Raw genomic sequence first — 20,710 nt, 5'->3', positions numbered from 1 at the left:
TAATATATGTCTTATCTTCATGAAACTTTATACGCGCATACAAGACACGAACACACACATTGTCAGATAAATTCAGAACTTTTAACTAATTTAACAACTTTAATGTTCATCCCTGGATCATATGCCCTGGGAGCAAAATCACCTCCCCCAATTATTCCTCTTTTAACTTACTAAATAAATTGCATGATTTTCTCGTAAACAAATGTTTAGTTTCCACGGCAATTTTTCGCATATGGAGTCTCCTTTTGTATTTCATCAGTATAAATGATACACACAACTTTGTCATTTCCCCCACAAACTAATACATTTATGTAACTGCAAACTCTCCAATTTCTTTCTAGGAGTAATTGCCACGTATAGATATATATACTGTAAACTATGCTGGGACAGCAATGGCTCCCTAAAACCATGAGCACAATTCCCAGACTGTACAACATCTTAACAGTGGACATTCCAAATTTCCATTTCCAGCAGAGCAATAAGCAAGGATATAAATTTTGGGAAATATATACTTCTAACTAACTGGGTGCTCGTCTCCAGCCTATTGCTCCTTTCCAGAACTCTCCTTAATCTTCTCGACAATATGCCGCGTCTTTTCTTCCAATTTGCCGCTCATCTTCCTCCCCAAACCGATCACCGCAGCTCGCTTGCTGCCTTTCCTCTTCAGGTCATACTCCCCAGGAGAAGCAGATGATGACAATGGCGGCCGCCGATGCCCAGCAGGTACCACCGCTACTAACTGAAGAGAAGAGCCCACTGCTGCATTTTCAGAAGCATCTTCCTCGAATTCCCTGGTGCTCAGCAGCGGCGCCGTCAACTGGTTAGAAGGTTCAGCTTCTGAAGGTAGGGAAGAACCAGAGCTGGTTGATGCTTCTGTTGTGGGTTCTTGGTTAGGCCAATGAGTGGATGTCACCTTCTTCAGCGGTTCGTCGTCGCTTCTAGTTGAAGGAGCAGGTGGACTTGATTTGCTAGCTTCGCTGTTGGAACTGACCTTTAGTGAGGCAACATCATCAAGCTGGAGCTTACCCATGTCTGAACTATGACTGCTTGCTGCCTCGCCGTGTTCACGATTCAGCCATATAAAAGGTGCAGCTCTGCGAGGCACCCAATCATCCTTCTCTGATATCATCCATGACATGGGAATACTTTCACAATTCGGCAGTACCAAGCTTTGGTGAAGCGAAGCCTGTAGGGTAGGGCATGTTCCGGAATTAAGCATACAGGCTTCACAAATAAGTAACACGGTGATCAGATCAAGTAAGTTGAAGGGACACCTTGATTCTGTTGCTGATAAGCGAAGCGATGTGGCTGTTGGTGATCTTTCTGTCCCCAACTGAAGACTCCAATTCCCACACAAGCTCTGGCATTGATGTAAATCCATACCAGATTTGATCTGAGGGAGGAGGCTTTATATGCATGCGCATTGTCCCACGAATAGAAGTTACTTTAATTGCCAACGAAAACGGCACCTTTTGCAAGAATAAAAGAACAGATTACATGTCTCAGGACTTCCTGGCTGTACTAGTAACATACATTTAACTCAAATTTGTATCTACAGCTTTTTTATCTAAAGTTTGATCTCTGATTTGAAGTGTTTGAACATGCCAGGCATACCTTTTCCTAATAGTGTACCTCACAAAGAGGCAAAGGAAAGTATTTTGGTAACTAGGCAACATATGAATGGAGGGAGGGGGGAGGGGGGGCATGGAGTCAGGTAAACATGGTAGATTTAAATTGCAGGAAAAACTCTTCATTAAAAATAGCCTGACTGGTTTTGATGTGCAAACCTTAGTTCACTGATCACTACCAATTGGATGTGTAAAGCGTAAACAGTAAAGTAGTGCAGTCTGTGTAACAAAGTAAAACAAGAACTAACCTGAGAGACATGGTCAGTGATTGAATGCAAGATATTTTTCCACCTTGATGTCTTCCCAGTTTTCTTTGACCGCCTTAACACATCTGGTACAAAAGATAAACAAGCATTCCTATTCACTGATTATGCATCAAGACGACTGCAAATTCACAAGTTTCACTCATTCCAGTAAGTTTCGAGTTATAAAGTACTGAATGAAGAAACTTTCTTTCCACAGGTCAAAGGAAAAAACATAAGCAATTAGGATATGATTATGCACAACATGCAGTGATGAAAGTAAGTCAAGAAGGACATGAACATTAGCCGAAATATATGAACATAACAATTCAAACACTAGTTTCAGGAGGAGTTTTATCATATCAAATCATTTACTATGAACTTAGTTATTTGCATAAAAAAACTAAATGGTCATTCTGAGAAATAATAAGCAATGGAAAGAAAATGTATGAACTTCAAACAAACCTGCCTCATCTTCATCTTCCATTACAGAAGCCAAAAGTTGCGAAGGTCCAAATTGGTTGCCATTAGAATCTGCTTCGACAGTAGTTCTCATTATGTCTTTTTGCAGCCCTGGTTCCTGAACCTCAAGTCTTGCTTCAGCATTCAGTATTATTTTACTACAATATTCAAAATCAAATTCGAAAGCCCACAGTTCATTTAGATCCCTTGGGACGACTCTCATCGTACGCAAATATGGTGGAAGTTCTCCAAGACTGAAATCAGTAAGTGTAATTTCACCAATATAGGAGGCAGTTCTCATGTTTGACAATTTTCGCTGAAAAACAAGAAAACTAACCATTAGCAAATATGTTTGAAGGACGAGTTTACTTGTTTTAAATGTAAGCATTATCTAACCTGAAGGCGTGCTTTAATGGATTTACTTATATCATCACTCATTTTAGCATCAAAAAACAACCGAGAGATTAGGAGGTTCCAACAAAGTGTGCCTTCGTCAGTAAACTTTTCATCTACATTTGTTTCAGGAGAATCTGAGAATCTGTTGCTGTAACTGAAATCAGAACTAGGGGTACTGGGTTGCTTTATGTCTAGTGATGATGAACTACTGCTTGACCTTTCTTCTTGTGCATCAATTAGTGCGGCACCAATGTAGCTGCGTGTTTTTTGGAACGTCTTTCTTTCTGCTTGTGCTGAGGTCGAGCTTGTTCTAGTCAACTGGGGAGCTTTTATAGATGCCTTCCTAGCAAACTTCTTAAGGAAAAGGCGTACTTTTGACGACCCATCAGATTTTACTGCCTTGTCCATAATTTCACGATCCTCAGCAGAAAGTGCAGTTGATTTCAGGAAACAAGGGTATCCAGCGTGTAAAGAGGATATGTAACTTCTGAACTCTTCGCTCAATCTAGTATGCAATTTCAGTTTCTCCTTGTCTGTAGAAGATGCAAGACGAAGTGCTTTACACCATGATTCTTTCTCCCAAGAGGTGTCCACATAAAGATAGCATACCTTGCTCCGCTTGCAAATCTCAGATTCCTTGCTTTCTAGTTTTATCGGATACCTCTTAGACCTGAAAGAAAATGGATAAATATAAATGGTAGTTACATTGAAACTAGAGTGCATATGCAAAGTGTATTGCAGTATCCACATTCAAATAGGCAAAGTAGGAAAATATAGTCACTTTTTAAGAACATCTAAATTGAAAAATAAAAGCATTCTTAGTCTTTAGCTGAATCCAAAATATAAGCATGCTTATCTAACCTACCATATGTCAAGTAACACATTGAACAAGATACACACTGAACATAAATATGAGTTAATGCGGCGCAAAAACTTTGAAGATCAGTGTATGATAACAAATTTCATATGCACAAACCATTTACGCGACGGTAGGTTAGAAGCAGAAACAGCAAGAACAGTGCAATCCAGAAGCCCAATAGTTATCTGAGAACCATCGGAACCTGTCAAGACAAGCGAGTGGCCTTGAATTTTAGCCCGCATCCTTATCGGAGAAACCTCAACAATGTTCTTTTTATCCTTCACGCCTTTCTGAACCCCAGTTGGTGGTAAGCGGTTGCCGTTCCTAACTTTTGGCACCTTTCCTGGCTCTAACATCCAGAGAAAACCCTGCAACAAGTATGGCAGTCAGGTGAAATGATCCAAATTGCAACCATACCTTTCTCGAATAAACACAGATACATCATGTGAGAGTTGGTCTAATGGTCAGCACGGCTAGTTGATGGCCCAGTAGCAAATAAATAACGAAGGATATTGCTTTGCATTAAATACAACAGAACAGAGAGAAGGTGCAAATTCAGGAGAACAGACTGCTTCTCCAATCAGCACCAAGCGTTCAGTCACAACAATTCGAGGAAGGCGAAAGAATCTGGTTCCAAGAAATTTTCTGTATAAAGTAAGCGAGCTTTCCTGGAATGTTATTGATAGACCCCCATTTGCATAGGATTGCAATTGCGATGCAGGAGAACAGTAGAAAGGAATCGGTAGAAACGGGAGAGTGCGCGGGATAATTTCAGGTTTATTGACCTGCTTCTCGGCGGGGAACGGCCGGTCGCCGGAGAGCTCGGCGGCGGCGGCCTCCGGAGGCGGAGGCCTTGGCCCGCGGCGGCGCAGCGCGCGGACGGCCCAGAGAAGCGCCGCCCCCTCCGCGAGAGCGAGCGCGAGGAGGCCCAGGAGGAAGCCCGAGAGGAAGATCGCCACCGCCATGGGCGACGACGATGACGAGGAGACCTTCCCAGGCGAGGCTGCTCTGCAGCGCACAAGAGGACATAGGAAAGAAGAAGAGGCGGAGAAGAAGTCAGCATTGTCAATGGAGGGGCGGACGTGCAGGGCCCATCTGTCACGGTCGGTGCTGCTTTATGACCTTTTTTTAAAGGAGGAGGATCTTTTTGTGCCCAGAACCAGATGCTGAATGGTGAACGCGCTTCTCGCTTCATGGCGCACACACAATGATTTGGAAGTCATTGTCATGACATACAACATAATTGTATTTATGTAAACTTATTTTCTACTCCCTTCATCCACTATTAAAGGATGTTTTATTCTTTTTTCTAATGTGTATGTGTGTAGACATGTTCTAATGTGTTTGTTCACTCGTTTCAATACGTATGTAGTCCGTATTAAAATGCCCAAACATCTTATAATAATGAACGGAGGGAGTAAAACTTAAAAATGCATTGTTTCTAAATTGTCAATCCGAATAAAAATTCTATTTTAACTATTTGGTTCTTTGCAAGGAGATCTTAAAATAGTTTGTTGTCGTGGTTTTTAGATACAAATTAACGTGAGGGGGGCTTGGGTCTACTTCTCTCATAGCAGTTATATTTTATAAAAAATAATATACACACACATATATATATATATAATATTAATTACGCTCGAACTCTACACACCAACAAGCACCGGTGGAAAAAAGGGAGTAACTTATACTAGTGTCATGCATATGACATTAGTCTAAGTTACTACCTTCATAGTGCAAAGTAACATAGTAGTAGTGTCATAGATGGCTTCATTTATTAGCTTGTGGACTCATCCTTTCTCGGGAAGCGCTATGTGACAGTAACATATTATGTTACTCTAAACACCTCTCTCCTCATTAATTACATGTCACATAAGCAAAATTTTCTTGGAGTGTGCTATGTTATTACCTAAGTTACTCCCACTATGACTAGGCTTAGCAGCTGCCCTCGGAAGCCGTTGTGACCAAGCAGGACAAAGGTACCTGTAATAATCACCCCCAAGGTGGTTGGATAGTCAAAACCGTCCACAATAAATTTAGGAGGCGGTTTGCTCGACGAAACCGCCAGCACAGACGGTTTGACTCTAGAAACTGCCCACAGGTCATGAGTACCTGCCCATCGGTCTGGCGCGATGACCGTCGACTCTTGTACGCTTCTTCACGGTGACCGTCGTCGCCCCCGTACTTCAATGTTAGATTGGTCCATCCGTGGTGGCAGATCTGCCCATCGGTCGTGGCGCGGTGGAAGATTTGCCCATTCACGGCAACGCGGTGCCTGATGACCCACAAGTATAGGGGATCTATCGTAGTCCTTTCGATAAGTAAGAGTGTCGAACCCAACGAGGAGCAGAAGGAAATGATAAGTGGTTTTCAGCAAGGTATTCTCTGCAAACACTGAAATTATAGGTAACAGATAGTTTTGTGAAAGGATAATTGGTAACGAGCAACAAGTAACAAAAGTAAATAAAGTGCAGCAAGGTGGCCCAATCCTTTTTGTAGCAAAGGACAAGCCTGGACAAACTCTTATATAGAGAAAAGCGCTCCCGAGGACACATGGGAATTATCGTCAAGCTAGTTTTCATCACGTTCATGTGATTCGCGTTCGGCACTTTGATAATTTGATATGTGGGTGGACCGGTGCTTGGGTACTGTCCTTACTTGGACAAGCATCCCACTTATGATTAACCTCTATTGCAAGCATCCGCAACTACAACAAAAGTATTAAGGTAAACCTAACCATAGCATGAAACATATGGATCCAAATCAGCCCCTTACGAAGCAACACATAAACTAGGGTTTAAGCTTCTGTCACTCTAGCAACCCATCATCTACTTATTACTTCCCAATGCCTTCCTCTAGGCCCAAATAATGGTGAAGTGTTATGTAGTTGACGTTCACATAACACCACTAGAGGATAGACAACATACATCTCATCAAAATATCGAACGAATACCAAATTCACATGACTACTAATAGCAAGACTTCTCCCATGTCCTCAGGAACAAACGTAACTACTCACAAAGCATATTCATGTTCATAATCAGAGGGGTATTAATATGCATAAAGGATCTGAACATATGATCTTCCACCAAATAAACCAACTAGCATCAACTACAAGGAGTAATCAACACTACTAGCAACCTACAGGTACCAATCCCAGACTTAGAGACAAGAATTGGATACAAGAGATGAACTAGGGTTTAAGAGGAAATGGTGCTGGTGAAGATGTTGATGGAGATTGCCCTCTCCCGATGAGAGGAGCGTTGGTGATGACGATGGCGATGATTTCCCCCTCCCGGAGGGAAGTGTCCCCGGCAGAACAGCTCTGCCGCAGCCCTAGATTGGTTCCGCCAAGGTTCCGCCTCGTGGCGGCGGAGTCTCGTCCCGAAAGCTTGCTTATGATTTTTCTTCGGACGAATGACTTCATATAGCAGAAGATGGCCACCGGAGGGACAACAGGGGGCCCATGAGGCAGGGGGGTATGCCCAGGGGGGTAGGGCGCGCCCCCCACCCTCGTGGACAGGTGGAGGCCCCCCTGACGTATTTCTTCTGCTCAGTATTTTTTATTATTTCCAAAAATAACTTTCGTGGAGTTTCAGGACTTTGGAGTTGTGCAGAATAGGTCTCTAATATTTGCTCCTTTTCCAGCCCAGAATTCTAGCTGCCGGCATTCTCCCTCCTTATGTAAACCTTGTAAAATAAGAGAGAATAGGCATCAGTATCGTGACATAACGTGTAATAATAGCCCATAATGCAATAAATATTGATATAAATGCATGATGCAAAATCCCAAGCTTAGACCTCGCTTGTCCTCAAGCGGAAGCCGATAACGATAAATATGTCCACATGTTTAGAGGTAGAGGTGTCGATAAAATAAAATACGGACATGAGGGCATCATGATTATTCTCATAACAGCAACATATATGAATATTGTCTTATGATTTCTTATGCTCAAGTAATAATCTATTCACAATGCAAAGTACGAATCAGAAACTTTATTGAGAACTAACAAACTATAATCTCAGTCATTGAGGCAATTGCAATTTATCATAACATCAGAAAGAGTCTATGTCAGAGCTTTCTAGCAAGTCCACATACTCAACTATCATTTAGTCTTTCATAATTGCTAACACTCACGCAATACTTGTGGTTACGGAGTTTTAATCAGACACGGAGAAAGATAGGGTCTTATAGTTTCGCCTCCCAACCTTTTACTTCAAGGGTAATGTCAACAATAATAACTCATGCTAACTTACATCCAATTAGATATATATATCAGGATCTTTCCAACACACTGTGCTTGCCAAAGGATAAAATGTAAAAAGGAAAGGTGAAGATCACCATGACTCTTGCATAAGGTAGAAGGTAATAATAAAAGATAGGCCCTTCGCAGAGGGAAGCAGAGGTTGCCATGCGCTTTCAGGGTTGGATGCACAAAATCTTAATGCGAAAGAACGTCACTTTATATTGCCACTTGTGATATGAACCTTTATTATGCAGTCCGTCGCTTTTATTTCTTCCACATCACAAGATCGTATAAAGCTTATTTCCTCCACACCAATCAATCATACATATTTAGAGAGCAATTTTTATTGCTTGCACCGATGACAACTTACTTGAAGGATCTTACTCAATCCATAGGTAGATATGGTGGACTCTCATGGCAAAACTGGTTTAAGGGTATTTGGAAGCACAAGTAGTATCTCTACTCGGTGCAAAGAATTTGGCTAGCATGAGGGGGAAAGGCAAGCTCAACATGTTGGATGATCCATGACAATATACTTTATCTTAGATATAAGAAAACATAACCCATTACGTTGTCTTCCTTGTCCAACATCAACTCTTTAGCATGTCATATTTTAATGAGTGCTCCCAATCATAAAAGATGTCCAAGATAGTATATTTATATGTGAAACCTCTCTTTCTTTATTACTTCATATTAATTGCAACGATGACCAAAGCTATGTTTGTCAACTCTCAACAATTTTTAATCATCATACTCTTTCTACGTGAAGTCATCACTCTCAATAAGGTCAATATGATCTCTTTGTTTCTTTTTATTTTTTTGTTTTTCTTTTATTCACTCAAGATCATAACAAGATAATCAAGCCCTTGACTCAATACTAATCTTTATTATATATAGCTCACGGACTCGATTACAAAGAAAGATCATAAAGCAAAACTCAAAACTAGATCATACCAAAACTTTATTCTACTAGATCAATATACTACTAAAAGGATCAAACTAAGAAAAACGGTAAAGATAGGAGATGTGGTTGTGATACGATACCGGGGCACCTCCCCCAAGCTTGGCAGTTGCCAAGGGGAGTGCCCATACCCATGTGATTATGTCTCCTTTGCCGGTGAGGGGATTGTTGATGATGTAGGCTTGTCGTCCACCTTCCAAGGCATAGGCTCAACATCATAGAAGGATGATCGAGTCTCCGGGATCCTTAAATCTGCAGCCAAACTCATCCTTTTGAATCTATATTCATACTCGCAGTTTTGGTTTTGCAGGTCATAGATTTGGGCTTGGAGGTGCTCGATTTTCTCGTGGAGCTTGAAGATGGCCTCCCCAATGTCCTTGGCATCCAGCTTGTGGTTGTTGGTGAACTCCGTGATCATTATGTGATTGGAGTCAAGTCCACGCTCCACCATCTCCTGGCACTTAAAAACTTGTTGCTCCATTGCTTCAAGCCTTGTCTCCACGCTTCTGGTCCTCCGTGGTCCCTCAACATCGCGGATGTGCAGCAACCCATCACGCATCTCAATGGTTTGAGGGTGTTGCGGCACCTCCGTGAGGTAGGGGTTGATGACCTTCTTGAAGAACTTGTCCTTGGGGGCGCTTGGAGACGTCATGATGATCTAGATCTGTCACAGAAACAGCTCAAAACGAAAACAGAGGATAATTGCGTGATACAGTGGTCAAAACCTTCGGGAGATTATATAATGAATTTTTACCGACCAAAATACGTATCGCGCAAGAAAACGGAGTCCGGAGAGCGCACGAGGTGCCCACGAGGCAGGGGGCGCGCCCAGGGGGGTAGGGCGCGCCCTCCACCCTCGTGGAGGCCTCGTGTCCTTCCCGAACTGCTTCTTATTTTTCTATTTTTCTAAAAATTCCAAAACGGAGAAAAATTGCCATTAGAACTGTTTTGGAGTTGGTTTACTTACCGTACCACATACCTATTCCTTTTCAGAGTCTGGAACGTTCCGGAAAGTGTCCCTTATGTATTCCTCCGGGGTTACGGTTTCAATAACATTGGTTTCAACATTTATAGGATTACCTGAGATATAATGTTTGATTCTTTGACCGTTCACCACCTTCGGATTTGTGCCTTCGAAGTTGTTGATTTTTATGGCACTGGAACGATAGACCTCCTCGATAACGTAAGGGCCTTCCCATTTAGAGAGAAGTTTTCCTGCAAAAAATCTTAAACGAGAGTTGTATAGCAATACATAATCACCTACATTAAACTCACGCTTTTGTATCCTTTTGTCATGCCATCTTTTAACTTTTTCTTTAAACAATTTGGCATTCTCATAGGCTTGGGTTCTCCATTCATCAAGTGAGCTAATGTCAAATAACCTCTTCTCACTGGCAAGTTTGAAATCATAGTTGAGCTCTTTAATAGCCCAATAAGCTTTATGTTCTAGTTCGAGAGGTAAGTGACATGCTTTTCCATAAACCATTTTATACGGAGACATACCCATAGGATTTTTATATGCAGTTCTATAGGCCCATAATGCATCATCAAGTTTCTTGGACCAATTCTTTCTAGATCTATTGACAGTCTTTTGCAAAATTAATTTGAGCTCTGTGTTACTCAATTATACCTGGCCACTAGACTGTGGGTGATAGGGAGATGCAATTCTATGATTAACATCATATTTAGCAAGCATTTTTCGGAAAGCACCATGAATAAAATGTGAACCACCATCAGTCATTAAATATCTAGGGACTCCAAACCTCGGAAAAATAACTTCTTTAAGCATTTTAATAGATGTGTTATGATTAGCACTACTAGTTGGAATAGCTTCTACCCACTTAGTAACGTAATCAACAGCAACTAAAATACTCCCTCTGTCCCAAAATATAAGAATGTTTTTAACACTAGCATAGTGTCAAAAACATTCTTATATTCTAGGACAGAGGGAGTATGTGTGTATCCATTAGAGGCAGGAAAAGGTCCCATATAATCGAAGCCCCAAACATCAAATGGTTCAATAACAAGTGAATAATTGATAGGCATTTCTTGACGTCTACTAATATTACCAATTCTTTGACATTCATCACAAGATAAAACAAACTTACGGGCATCCTTGAAGAGAGTAGGCCAATAAAAACTGGATTGCAGTACCTTATGTGCAGTTCTATCTCCAGCGTGGTGTCCTCCATAAGCTTCGGAGTGACACTTGCATAGGATATGTTCCTGTTCATGCTCAGGTACACAACGTCTAATAACACCATCTACTCCTTCTTTATAAAGATGTGGGTCATCCCAAAAGTAATGTCTCAAATCAAAGAAGAACTTTTTGTTTTGCTGGTATGTGAAACTAGGTGGTATAAATTTAGCAACAATGTAATTAGCATAATCAACATACCATGGAGTAGTACGAGAAGCATTTATGACATTTAATTGCTCATCAGGAAAGCTATCATCAATAGGTAGTGGGTCATCAAGAACATCTTCTAACCTAGACAAGTTGTCTGCAACGGGGTTCTCAGCTCCCTTTCTATCAATAATATGCAAATCAAATTCTTGTAGCAAGAGAACCCATCTAATAAGTCTAGGTTTAGCATCTTTCTTTTCCATAAGATATTTAATAGCAGAATGATCAGTGTGAATAGTTACTTTAGAATCAACAATATAAGGTCTGAACTTATCACAAGCAAATACAACTGCTAAGAATTCTTTTTCAGTAGTAGCATAATTTCTCTGGGCATTCTCTAGAGTTTTGCTAGCATATTGGATAACATTTAATTTCTTATCAACTCTTTGCCCTAGAACAGCACCTACAGCATAATCACTAGCATCACACATGATTTCAAAGGGTAAATTCCAATCAGGTGGCTGAACGATAGGTGCAGAGATCAATGCTTTCTTAAGTATTTCAAATGCTTCTACACAATCATCATCAAAGAAAAATGGTATATCTTTTTGTAATAGATTAGTAAGAGGCCGAGAAATTTTTGAGAAGTCCTTAATGAACCTCCTATAAAAGCCGGCATGACCAAGGAAACTTCTTATACCTTTGATGTCCTTGGGACATGGCATCTTTTCAATAGCATCAACCTTGGCTTTATCAACTTAAATACCTCTTTCAAAAACTTTATGCCCCAAGACAATACCTTCATTAACCATAAAGTGGCACTTTTCCATATTCAAGACAAGATTAGTTTCTTCACATCTCTGCAAAACTCGATCAAGGTTGCTCAAGCAATCATCAAAAGAGGATCCGTAAACGGAGAAATCGTCCATGAAAACCTCACAAATCTTTTCACAAAAGTCAGAGAATATAGCCATCATGCATCTTTGAAAGGTAGCAGGTGCATTACATAAACCAAAAGGCATACGTCTATAAGCAAAAGTACCGAAAGGGCAAGTAAAAGTGGTCTTTGATTGATCATCAGCTGACACAGGTATTTGAGAGAAACCAGAATAACCATCTAGAAAGTAAAAATGTGTATGTTTGGATAATCTTTCTAGCATTTGATCAATAAAAGGTAAGGGGTAATGATCCTTTTTAGTAGCCTTATTTAATTTGCGGAAATCAATTACCATCCTATAACCTGTAATAATTCTTTGCGGAATCAATTCATCTTTATCATTAGGAACAACAGTAATACCTCCCTTCTTAGGGACACAATGGACAGGACTTACCCACTGACTATCAGCAACGGGATAAATTATACCTGCCTCAAGGAGCTTTAGTATTTCCTTTCTTACCACTTCTTTCATCTTAGGATTCAGCCGTCGTTGGTGATCACGAACTGGTTTGGCATTTTTCTCCAAATTTATTTTGTGTTGGCATAGAGTGGGACTAATGCCCTTAAGATCATCAAGAGTATATCCAATAGCAGCACGGTGCTTCTTCAGAGTTTTCAATAATCTCTCTTCTTCATGCTCTGAAAGGTTAGCACTAATAATAACAAGATATATCTTCTTTTCATCAAGATAAGCATATTTAAGAGTATCAGGTAACGGTTTAAGCTCAAACACGGGATCACCCTTGGGTGGAGCAGGATTCCCTAGGATTTCAACAGGCAAATTGTGTTTCAGGATAGGTTCCTGTTTAAAGAATACTTCATCTATTTCCCTTCTTTCATTCATAAACATATCATTTTCATGGTCTAGCAAATATTGTTCTAAAGGATCACTAGGAGGTACGGCAATAGAAGCAAGACCAACAATTTCATCCTTACTAGGCAATTCCTCTTCACGGTGTTGTCTACTAAATTTAGAGAAATTAAACTCATGAGACATATCACCCAAGCCAATAGTAACAACATCCTTTTCGCAGTCTATCCTAGCATTAACTGTGTTCAAGAAGGGCCTACCAAAAATAATGGGACAAAAGCTATCTTGTGGGGAACCAAGGACAAGAAAATCAGCAGGATATTTAGTTTTTCCACACAAGACTTCAACATCTCTAACAATTCCAATGGGTGATATGGTATCTCTATTGGCAAGCTTGATGGTAACATCAATATCTTCTATCTCAGCAGGTGCAATATCATGCATAATTTCTTTGTATAAGTCATGAGGTATAGCACTAGAACTAGCACCCATATCACATAAGCCATGATAACAATGATCTCCTATTTTAACAGAAATAACAGGCATGCCTACCACAGGTCTGTGTTTATCTTTAGCACAAGGTTTGGCAATTCTAGCAGTTTCATCATGAAAATGAATAACATGCCCATCAATATTATCAGACAAGAGATCTTTAACAATAGCAATATTAGGTTCAACTTTAACTTGCTCAGGAGGTGTATAGGTTCTAATATTGCTTTTACGAACCACAGTTGAAGCTTTAGCATGATCCTTTATTCTAACAGGGAAAGGTGGTTTTTCAACATAACAGTAGGAACAATAGGATCATTATAAGTGATAGTCTTTTCTTCAACTTTAATAGGTGCAGCTACTTTTACTTCTATGGGAGGATGATATTTAAACCACTTCTCCCTAGGGAGATCAACGTGAGCAGCAAAAGATTCACAAAAGGTAGCTACTATCTTAGAGTCAAGTCCATATTTAGTGCTAAATTTACGGAAAACATCGGTATCCATAAAAGATTTAACACAATCAAACTTAGGTGTCATAACTGACTCCTTACCTTCGTCGAGATCCCAATCTTCAGAGTTGCGTTTAATTCTTTCCAATAAATCCCATTTGAATTCAATAGTCTTCATCATAAAAGAGCCAGCATAAGAAGTATCGAGCATGGTGCGATTGTTATCAGAAAGCCGAGCATAAAAACTTTGAATAATTATTTCTCTTGGGAGCTCATGATTGGGGCATGAATATAACATTGATTTAAGCCTCCCCCAAACTTGAGCGATGCTTTCTCCTTCGCGAGGCCAAAAATTATATATAATTGCGATCACGATGAACAAGATGCATAGGATAATGTTGGGGATCGTAGCAGAATTTTAAAATTTCCTACGCATCACGAAGATCCATCTATGGAGTATACTAGAAATGAGGGGAAAGGAGTGCATCTACATACCCTTGTAGATCGCGAGCGGAAGCGTTCAAGTGAACGGGGTTGATGGAGTCGTACTCGCCGTGATCCAAATCACCGATGACCGAGTGCCGAACGGACGGCACCTCCGCGTTCAACACACGTACGGAGCAGCGACGTCTCCTCCTTCTTGATCCAGCAAGGGGGAAGGAGAGGTTGATGGAGATCCAGCAGCACGACGGCGTGGTGGTGGAAGTAGCAGGGATCTCGGCAGGGCTTCGCCAAGCTTCTGCGAGAGGGAGAGGTGTTGCAGGGGGAGAGGGAGGCGCCAGGGGCTGTGGTGTTGCTGCCCTCCCTCCCCCCCACTATATATAGGGGCCCTAGGGGGGGGGCCGGCCCCCTTGGAGATCCCATCTGAGGGGGGGCGGCGGCCAAGGGGGTGGCTTGCCCCCCAAGGCAAGTGGGGCGCCCCCCACCCCCAGGGTTTCCAACCCTAGGCGTAGGGGGAGGCCCAAGGGGGGGCGCACCAGCCCACTAGGGGCTGGTTCCCTTCCCACTTCAGCCCACGGGGCCCTCCGGGATAGGTGGCCCCACCCGGTGGACCCCCGGGACCCTTCCGGTGGTCCCGGTACAATACCGATAACCCCCGAAACTTTCCCGGTGGCCGAAACTGGACTTCCTATATATAATTCTTCACCTCCGGACCATTCCGGAACTCCTCGTGACGTCCGGGATCTCATCCGGGACTCTGAACAACTTTCGGGTTTCCGCATACTCATATCTCTACAACCCTAGCGTCACCGAACCTTAAGTGTGTAGACCCTACGGGTTCGGGAGACATGCAGACATGACCGAGACGCCTCTCCGGTCAATAACCAACAGCGGGATCTGGATACCCATGTTGGCTCCCACATGTTCCATGATGATCTCATCCGATGAACCACGATGTCGAGGATTCAATCAATCCCGTATACAATTCCCTTTGTCAACCGGTATGTTACTTGCCCGAGATTCGATCGTCGGTATCCCAATACCTTGTTCAATCTCGTTACCGGCAAGTCTCTTTACTCGTACCGTAATGCATGATCCCGTGGCTAACTCCTTAGTCACATTGAGCTCATTATGATGATGCATTACCGAGTGGGCCCAGAGATACCTCTCCGTCACACGGAGTGACAAATCCCAGTCTCAATCCGTGCCAACCCAACAGACACTTTCAGAGATACCCGTAGTGTAGCTTTATAGTCACCCAGTTACGTTGTGACGTTTGGTACACCCAAAGCACTCCTACGGCATCCGGGAGTTACACGATCTCATGGTCTAAGGAAAAGATACTTGACATTGGAAAAGCTCTAGCAAACGAACTACACGATCTTTTGTGCTATGCTTAGGTTTGGGTCTTGTCCATACATCATTCTCCTAGTGATGTGATCCCGTTATCAATGACATCCAATGTCCATAGTCAGGAAACCATGACTATCTGTTGATCAACAAGCTAGTCAACTAGAGGCTCACTAGGGACATGTTGTGGCCTATGTATTCACACATGTATTACGATTTCCGAATAACACAATTATAGCATGAACAATAGACAATTATCATGAACAAAGAAATATAATAATAACCATTTATTATTGCCTCTAGGGCATATTTCCAACAGATAAAACTTCCGATGAAATTCCAATTTCAATCGTTTGTAGTTCCATGACCCCGTATCATCACATAGCCTATACCATGTCAATGCATCTCCCTTCAAAGATAAAGGGAAGACCTTCTTCTTAATAACATCATCGGGTATACCTGCAAGCTTAAATAATCCACAAACTTCATCCACATATATTAGGTGCTCATCAGGATGCATTGTTCCATCTCCTGCAAAAGGATTAGCTAGCAGTTTTTCTAACATACCCGAAGGAATTTCAAAGTAGATATTTTCATTTTTCAGTTGGTTGAGGAGCAACTCTTTGCTCCACTGGTCGGGGTGAAGATACCCCGAACAAGCCCCTCAGAGGATTACTTTCCATAGCAACAAGTGACAGTAAATTTCAGCACACTATATAAATTTTTCCTTACCAAATTCCACCTACCAAAGGCGCTTCACTCCCCGGCAACGGCGCCAGAAAAGAGTCTTGATGACCCACAAGTATAGGGGATCTATCGTAGTCCTTTTGATAAGTAAGAGTGTCGAACCCAATGAGGAGCAGAAGGAAATGATAAGCGGTTTTCAGCAAGGTATTCTCTGCAAGCACTGAAATTATAGGTAACAGATAGTTTTGTGAAAGGATAATTGGTAACGAGCAACAAGTAACAAAAGTAAATAAAGTGCAGCAAGGTGGCCCAATACTTTTTGTAGGAAAGGACAAGCCTGGACAAACTCTTATATAGAGAAAAGCGCTCCCGAGGACACATGGGAATTGTCGTCAAGCTAGTTTTCATCACGTTCATATGATTCGCGTTCGGCACTTTGATAGTTTAATATGTGGGTGGACCGGTGCTTGGGTACTGTCCTTACTTGGACAAGCATCCCACTTATGATTAACCTCTATTGCAAGCATCCGCAACTACAACAAAAGTATTAAGGTAAACCTAACCATAGCATGAAACATATGGATCCAAATCAGCCCCTTACGAAGCAACGCATAAACTAGGGTTTAAGCTTCTGTCACTCTAGCAACCCATCATCTACTTATTACTTCCCAATGCCTTCCTCTAGGCCCAAATAATGGTGAAGTGTTATGTAGTTGACGTTCACATAACACCACTAGAGGATAGACAACATACATCTCATCAAAATATCGAACGAATACCAAATTCACATGACTACTAATAGCAAGACTTCTCCCATGTCCTCAGGAACAAACGTAACTACTCACAAAGCATATTCATGTTCATAATCAGAGGGGTATTAATATGCATAAAGGATCTGAACATATGATCTTCCACCAAATAAACCAACTAGCATCAACTACAAGGAGTAATCAACACTACTAGCAACCTACAACTACCAATCCCAGACTTAGAGACAAGAATTGGATACAAGAGATGAACTAGGGTTTGAGAGGAGATGGTGCTGGTGAAGATGTTGATGGAGATTGCCCTCTCCCGATGAGAGGAGCGTTGGTGATGACGATGGCGATGATTTCCCCCTCCCGGAGGGAAGTGTCCCCGGCAGAACAGCTCTGCCGGAGCCCTAGATTGGTTCCGCCTCGTGGCGGCGGAGTCTCGTCCCGAAAGCTTGCTTATGATTTTTCTTCGGACGAAAGACTTCATATAGCAAAAGATGGCCACCGGAGGGCCAACAGGGGGCCCATGAGGCAGGGGGCGCGCCCAGGGGGTAGGGCGCGCCCCCACCCTCGTGGACAGGTGGAGGCCCCCCTGACGTATTTCTTCCGCTCAGTATTTTTTTTATTATTTCCAAAAATAACTTTCGTGGAGTTTCAGGACTTTTGGAGTTGTGCAGAATAGGTCTCTAATATTTGCTCCTTTTCCAGCCCAGAATTCCAGCTGCCGGCATTCTCCCTCCTTATGTAAACCTTGTAAAATAAGAGAGAATAGGCATAAGTATTGTGACATAACGTGTAATAACAGCCCATAATGCAATAAATATCAATATAAAAGCATGATGCAAAATGGACGTATCAGTGCCACGTACACCCATCCGCGGTGGACCGGTGATAGATATACCCATCTGCGGCGACGCGATGGCACATCAGGCCATGTGTGACGACACGGTGCCACGTCCACCATCTGTGGCGGCGCGGTGGCAGATCTTCCCATTCACGTCGATGCGGTGGCACATCCGGCCATCCCTGGTGCCGCGTTGGCTCATCCCCCATCCACGGCGACGCGGTGCCACGTCCACCCATCTACGGTGGCAGAGTGGCAGATCTTCCCATCCACGGTGACGTGGTAGCACATCCAGCCATCCGCGGTGGCGCGTTGGCACATCTTCCCATACACATCAGTGTGGTGCCACATGTGCCCGTACGCCAAGGCGTAGTGGTAGATCTGCCCATCCTCAAGGCGCTGGCGCATCCAGACATCTGTGATAGCACGACAACTCCAGTCCACCTACATCGTTGACCGAGGTGGCTCGGTCGGGGGTGGGGCCGGGGGTGCAGCCGTAGGGAAGTTGTTGTCGTCGCCACTGACCTCTGCCGAGTATTAGCAAGACATGCTTTGTGGCCAAACTGACAACCATCGGCAGCCCATGTACCAAAACCGTCTCCCAACCCTAATTGTGTGCTAGTGAAGATATCAAGAACTACTTGACACAACGTGGATGCACACATCAAAATCATCACAAGAAGAAAAGAATAGCAACTAATAGAACAACCGCAACAAACATGACTAACAACCATCAATGATGGAAACCTAGGTGACATGATAGGTTCTTCAACGACACCTCCGAGAAGCAAATGGCGTACGAGTGCCATTGTCGTTGGACCAACAGAGAGGTGAGATCATGATTTTTCACCACAGAGAGGAGTTCGAGCAAACTCCATGTTATGCCTTCAACAAAGGAACACCGCGTGAGCGACACCATTGCTAGGTTCAACCGACGAAGGACAAGCCTGGAGTTTTCACCTTGGAACTCGAAACTCTACACTTAAAGAGCACCACCTAGCCGACATCATCATGTGCGCCCACCACCTTTGATGCATACATCTGCGCAGACAGTCGTGGCATGGACTTAGCCATGCAACTAGTGAAGCAAATATGCCCTAGAGGCAATAATACAGTTATTATTTATTTCCTCATATCATGATAAATGTTTATTCATGCTAGAATTGTATTAACCGGAAACATAATACATGTGTGAATACATAGACAAACATAGTGTCACTAGTATGCCTCTACTTGACTAGCTCGTTAATCGAAGATGGTTCAGTTTCCTAGCCATGGACATGAGTTGTCATTTGATTAACGGGATCACATCATTAGGAGAATGATGTGATTGACTTGACCCATTCCGTTAGTTTAGCACTTGATCGTTTAGTATGTTGCTATTGCTTTCTTCATGACTTATACATGTTCCTATGACTATGAGATTATGCAACTCCCGTTTACCGGAGGAACACTTTGTGTGCTACCAAACGTCACAACGTAACTGGGTGATTATAAAGGTGCTCTACAGGTGTCTCCGAAGGTACTTGTTGAGTTGGCGTATTTCGAGATTAGGATTTGTCACTCCGATTGTCGGAGAGGTATCTATGGGCCCTCTCGGTAATGCACATCACTATAAGCCTTGCAAGCAATGTGACTAATGAGTTAGTTGCGGGATGATGCATTACATAACAAGTAAAGAGACTTGCCGGTAACGAGATTGAACTAGGTATTGAGATACCGACGATCGAATCTCAGGCAAGTAACATACCGATGACAAAGGGAAAAACGTATGTTGTTATGCGGTTTGACCGATAAAGATCTTCATAGAATATGTGGGAGCCAATATGAGCATCCAGGTTCCGCTATTGGTTATTGACCGGAGACATGTCTCGGTCATGTCTACATAGTTCTCGAACCCGTAGGGTCCGCACGCTTAAAGTTTGGTGACGATCGGTATTATGAGTTTTTGTGTTTTGATGTACCGAAGGTAATTCGGAGTCCCGGATATGATCATGGACATGACAAGGAGTCTCGAAATGGTCAAGACGTAAAGATCGATATATTGGACGACTATGTTCGGGCACCGGAAAGGTTCCGGAAGGTTTCGGACATATACCGGAGTACCGGGGGGTTACCGGAACCCCCCGGGGAGTTAATTGGGCTTCATGGGCCTTAGTGGGAGAAGAGGAGGGGCAACTAGGGCAGCCGCGTGCCCCCTCCCCCTCTAGTCCGAATTGGACAAGGAAGGGGGGCGGCGCCCCCCTTTTTCCTTCTCCTCCTCTCTCCCTTCCTTCCCTTCTCCTACTCCAACAAGGAAAGGAGGAGTCCTACTCTCGGTGGGAGTAGGACTCCCCCCTTGGCGCGCCCTCCTTGGCCGGCCGCCTCTCCCCCCTTGCTTCTTTATATACGGGGGCAGGGGGCACCTCTAGACACACAAGTTGATCTGTTGATCTCTCCCAGCCGTGTGCGGTGCCCCCCTCCACCATATTCCACCTCGGTCATATTGTAGCGGTGCTTAGGCGAAGCCCTGCGTCGGTAGCAACATCATCACCGTCATCACGCCGTCGTGCTAACGGAACTCTCCCGTGAAGCTCAGCTGGATCGGAGTTTGCGGGACATCATCGAGCTGAACGTGTGCTGAACTTGGAGGTGTGCTACCTCTTGAGCACTGCATTGGTTTTCCCTTGAAGAGGAAAGGGTGATGCTGTAAAGTAGCGTAAGCATTTCCCTCAGTTTTCGAGAACCAAGGTATCAATCCAGTAGGAGGTCACGCTCAAGTCCCTTGCACCTACACAAACAAATAAGAACCTCGCAACCAACGCGA

General features: G+C 43.0%; 1 protein-coding gene across 1 annotated transcript; it reads right to left on the bottom strand.

Moving 5' to 3' along the window:
- Positions 1 to 222: 222 nt before the first annotated feature.
- Positions 223 to 4,669, bottom strand: LOC109746579 (uncharacterized). The gene is made up of 7 exons (XM_020305696.4): positions 4,373 to 4,669; positions 3,705 to 3,955; positions 2,729 to 3,398; positions 2,336 to 2,648; positions 1,877 to 1,959; positions 1,275 to 1,469; positions 223 to 1,186 (listed from the first exon to the last, which is right to left on the bottom strand). The coding sequence occupies exons 1-7, from the start codon at positions 4,550 to 4,552 to the stop codon at positions 542 to 544; spliced, it is 2,337 nt and encodes a 778-aa protein (XP_020161285.1). The 5' UTR covers positions 4,553 to 4,669; the 3' UTR covers positions 223 to 541.
- Between the last annotated feature and the right edge of the window lie 16,041 nt (positions 4,670 to 20,710).

This window comes from Aegilops tauschii, chromosome 6, assembly GCF_002575655.3.
Source record: "Aegilops tauschii subsp. strangulata cultivar AL8/78 chromosome 6, Aet v6.0, whole genome shotgun sequence".
In the NCBI taxonomy this organism is placed as follows: domain Eukaryota; kingdom Viridiplantae; phylum Streptophyta; class Magnoliopsida; order Poales; family Poaceae; genus Aegilops; species Aegilops tauschii.
Note: the sequence above shows the minus strand (reverse complement) of the source record. Positions and strands in the feature narration are given on the sequence as shown.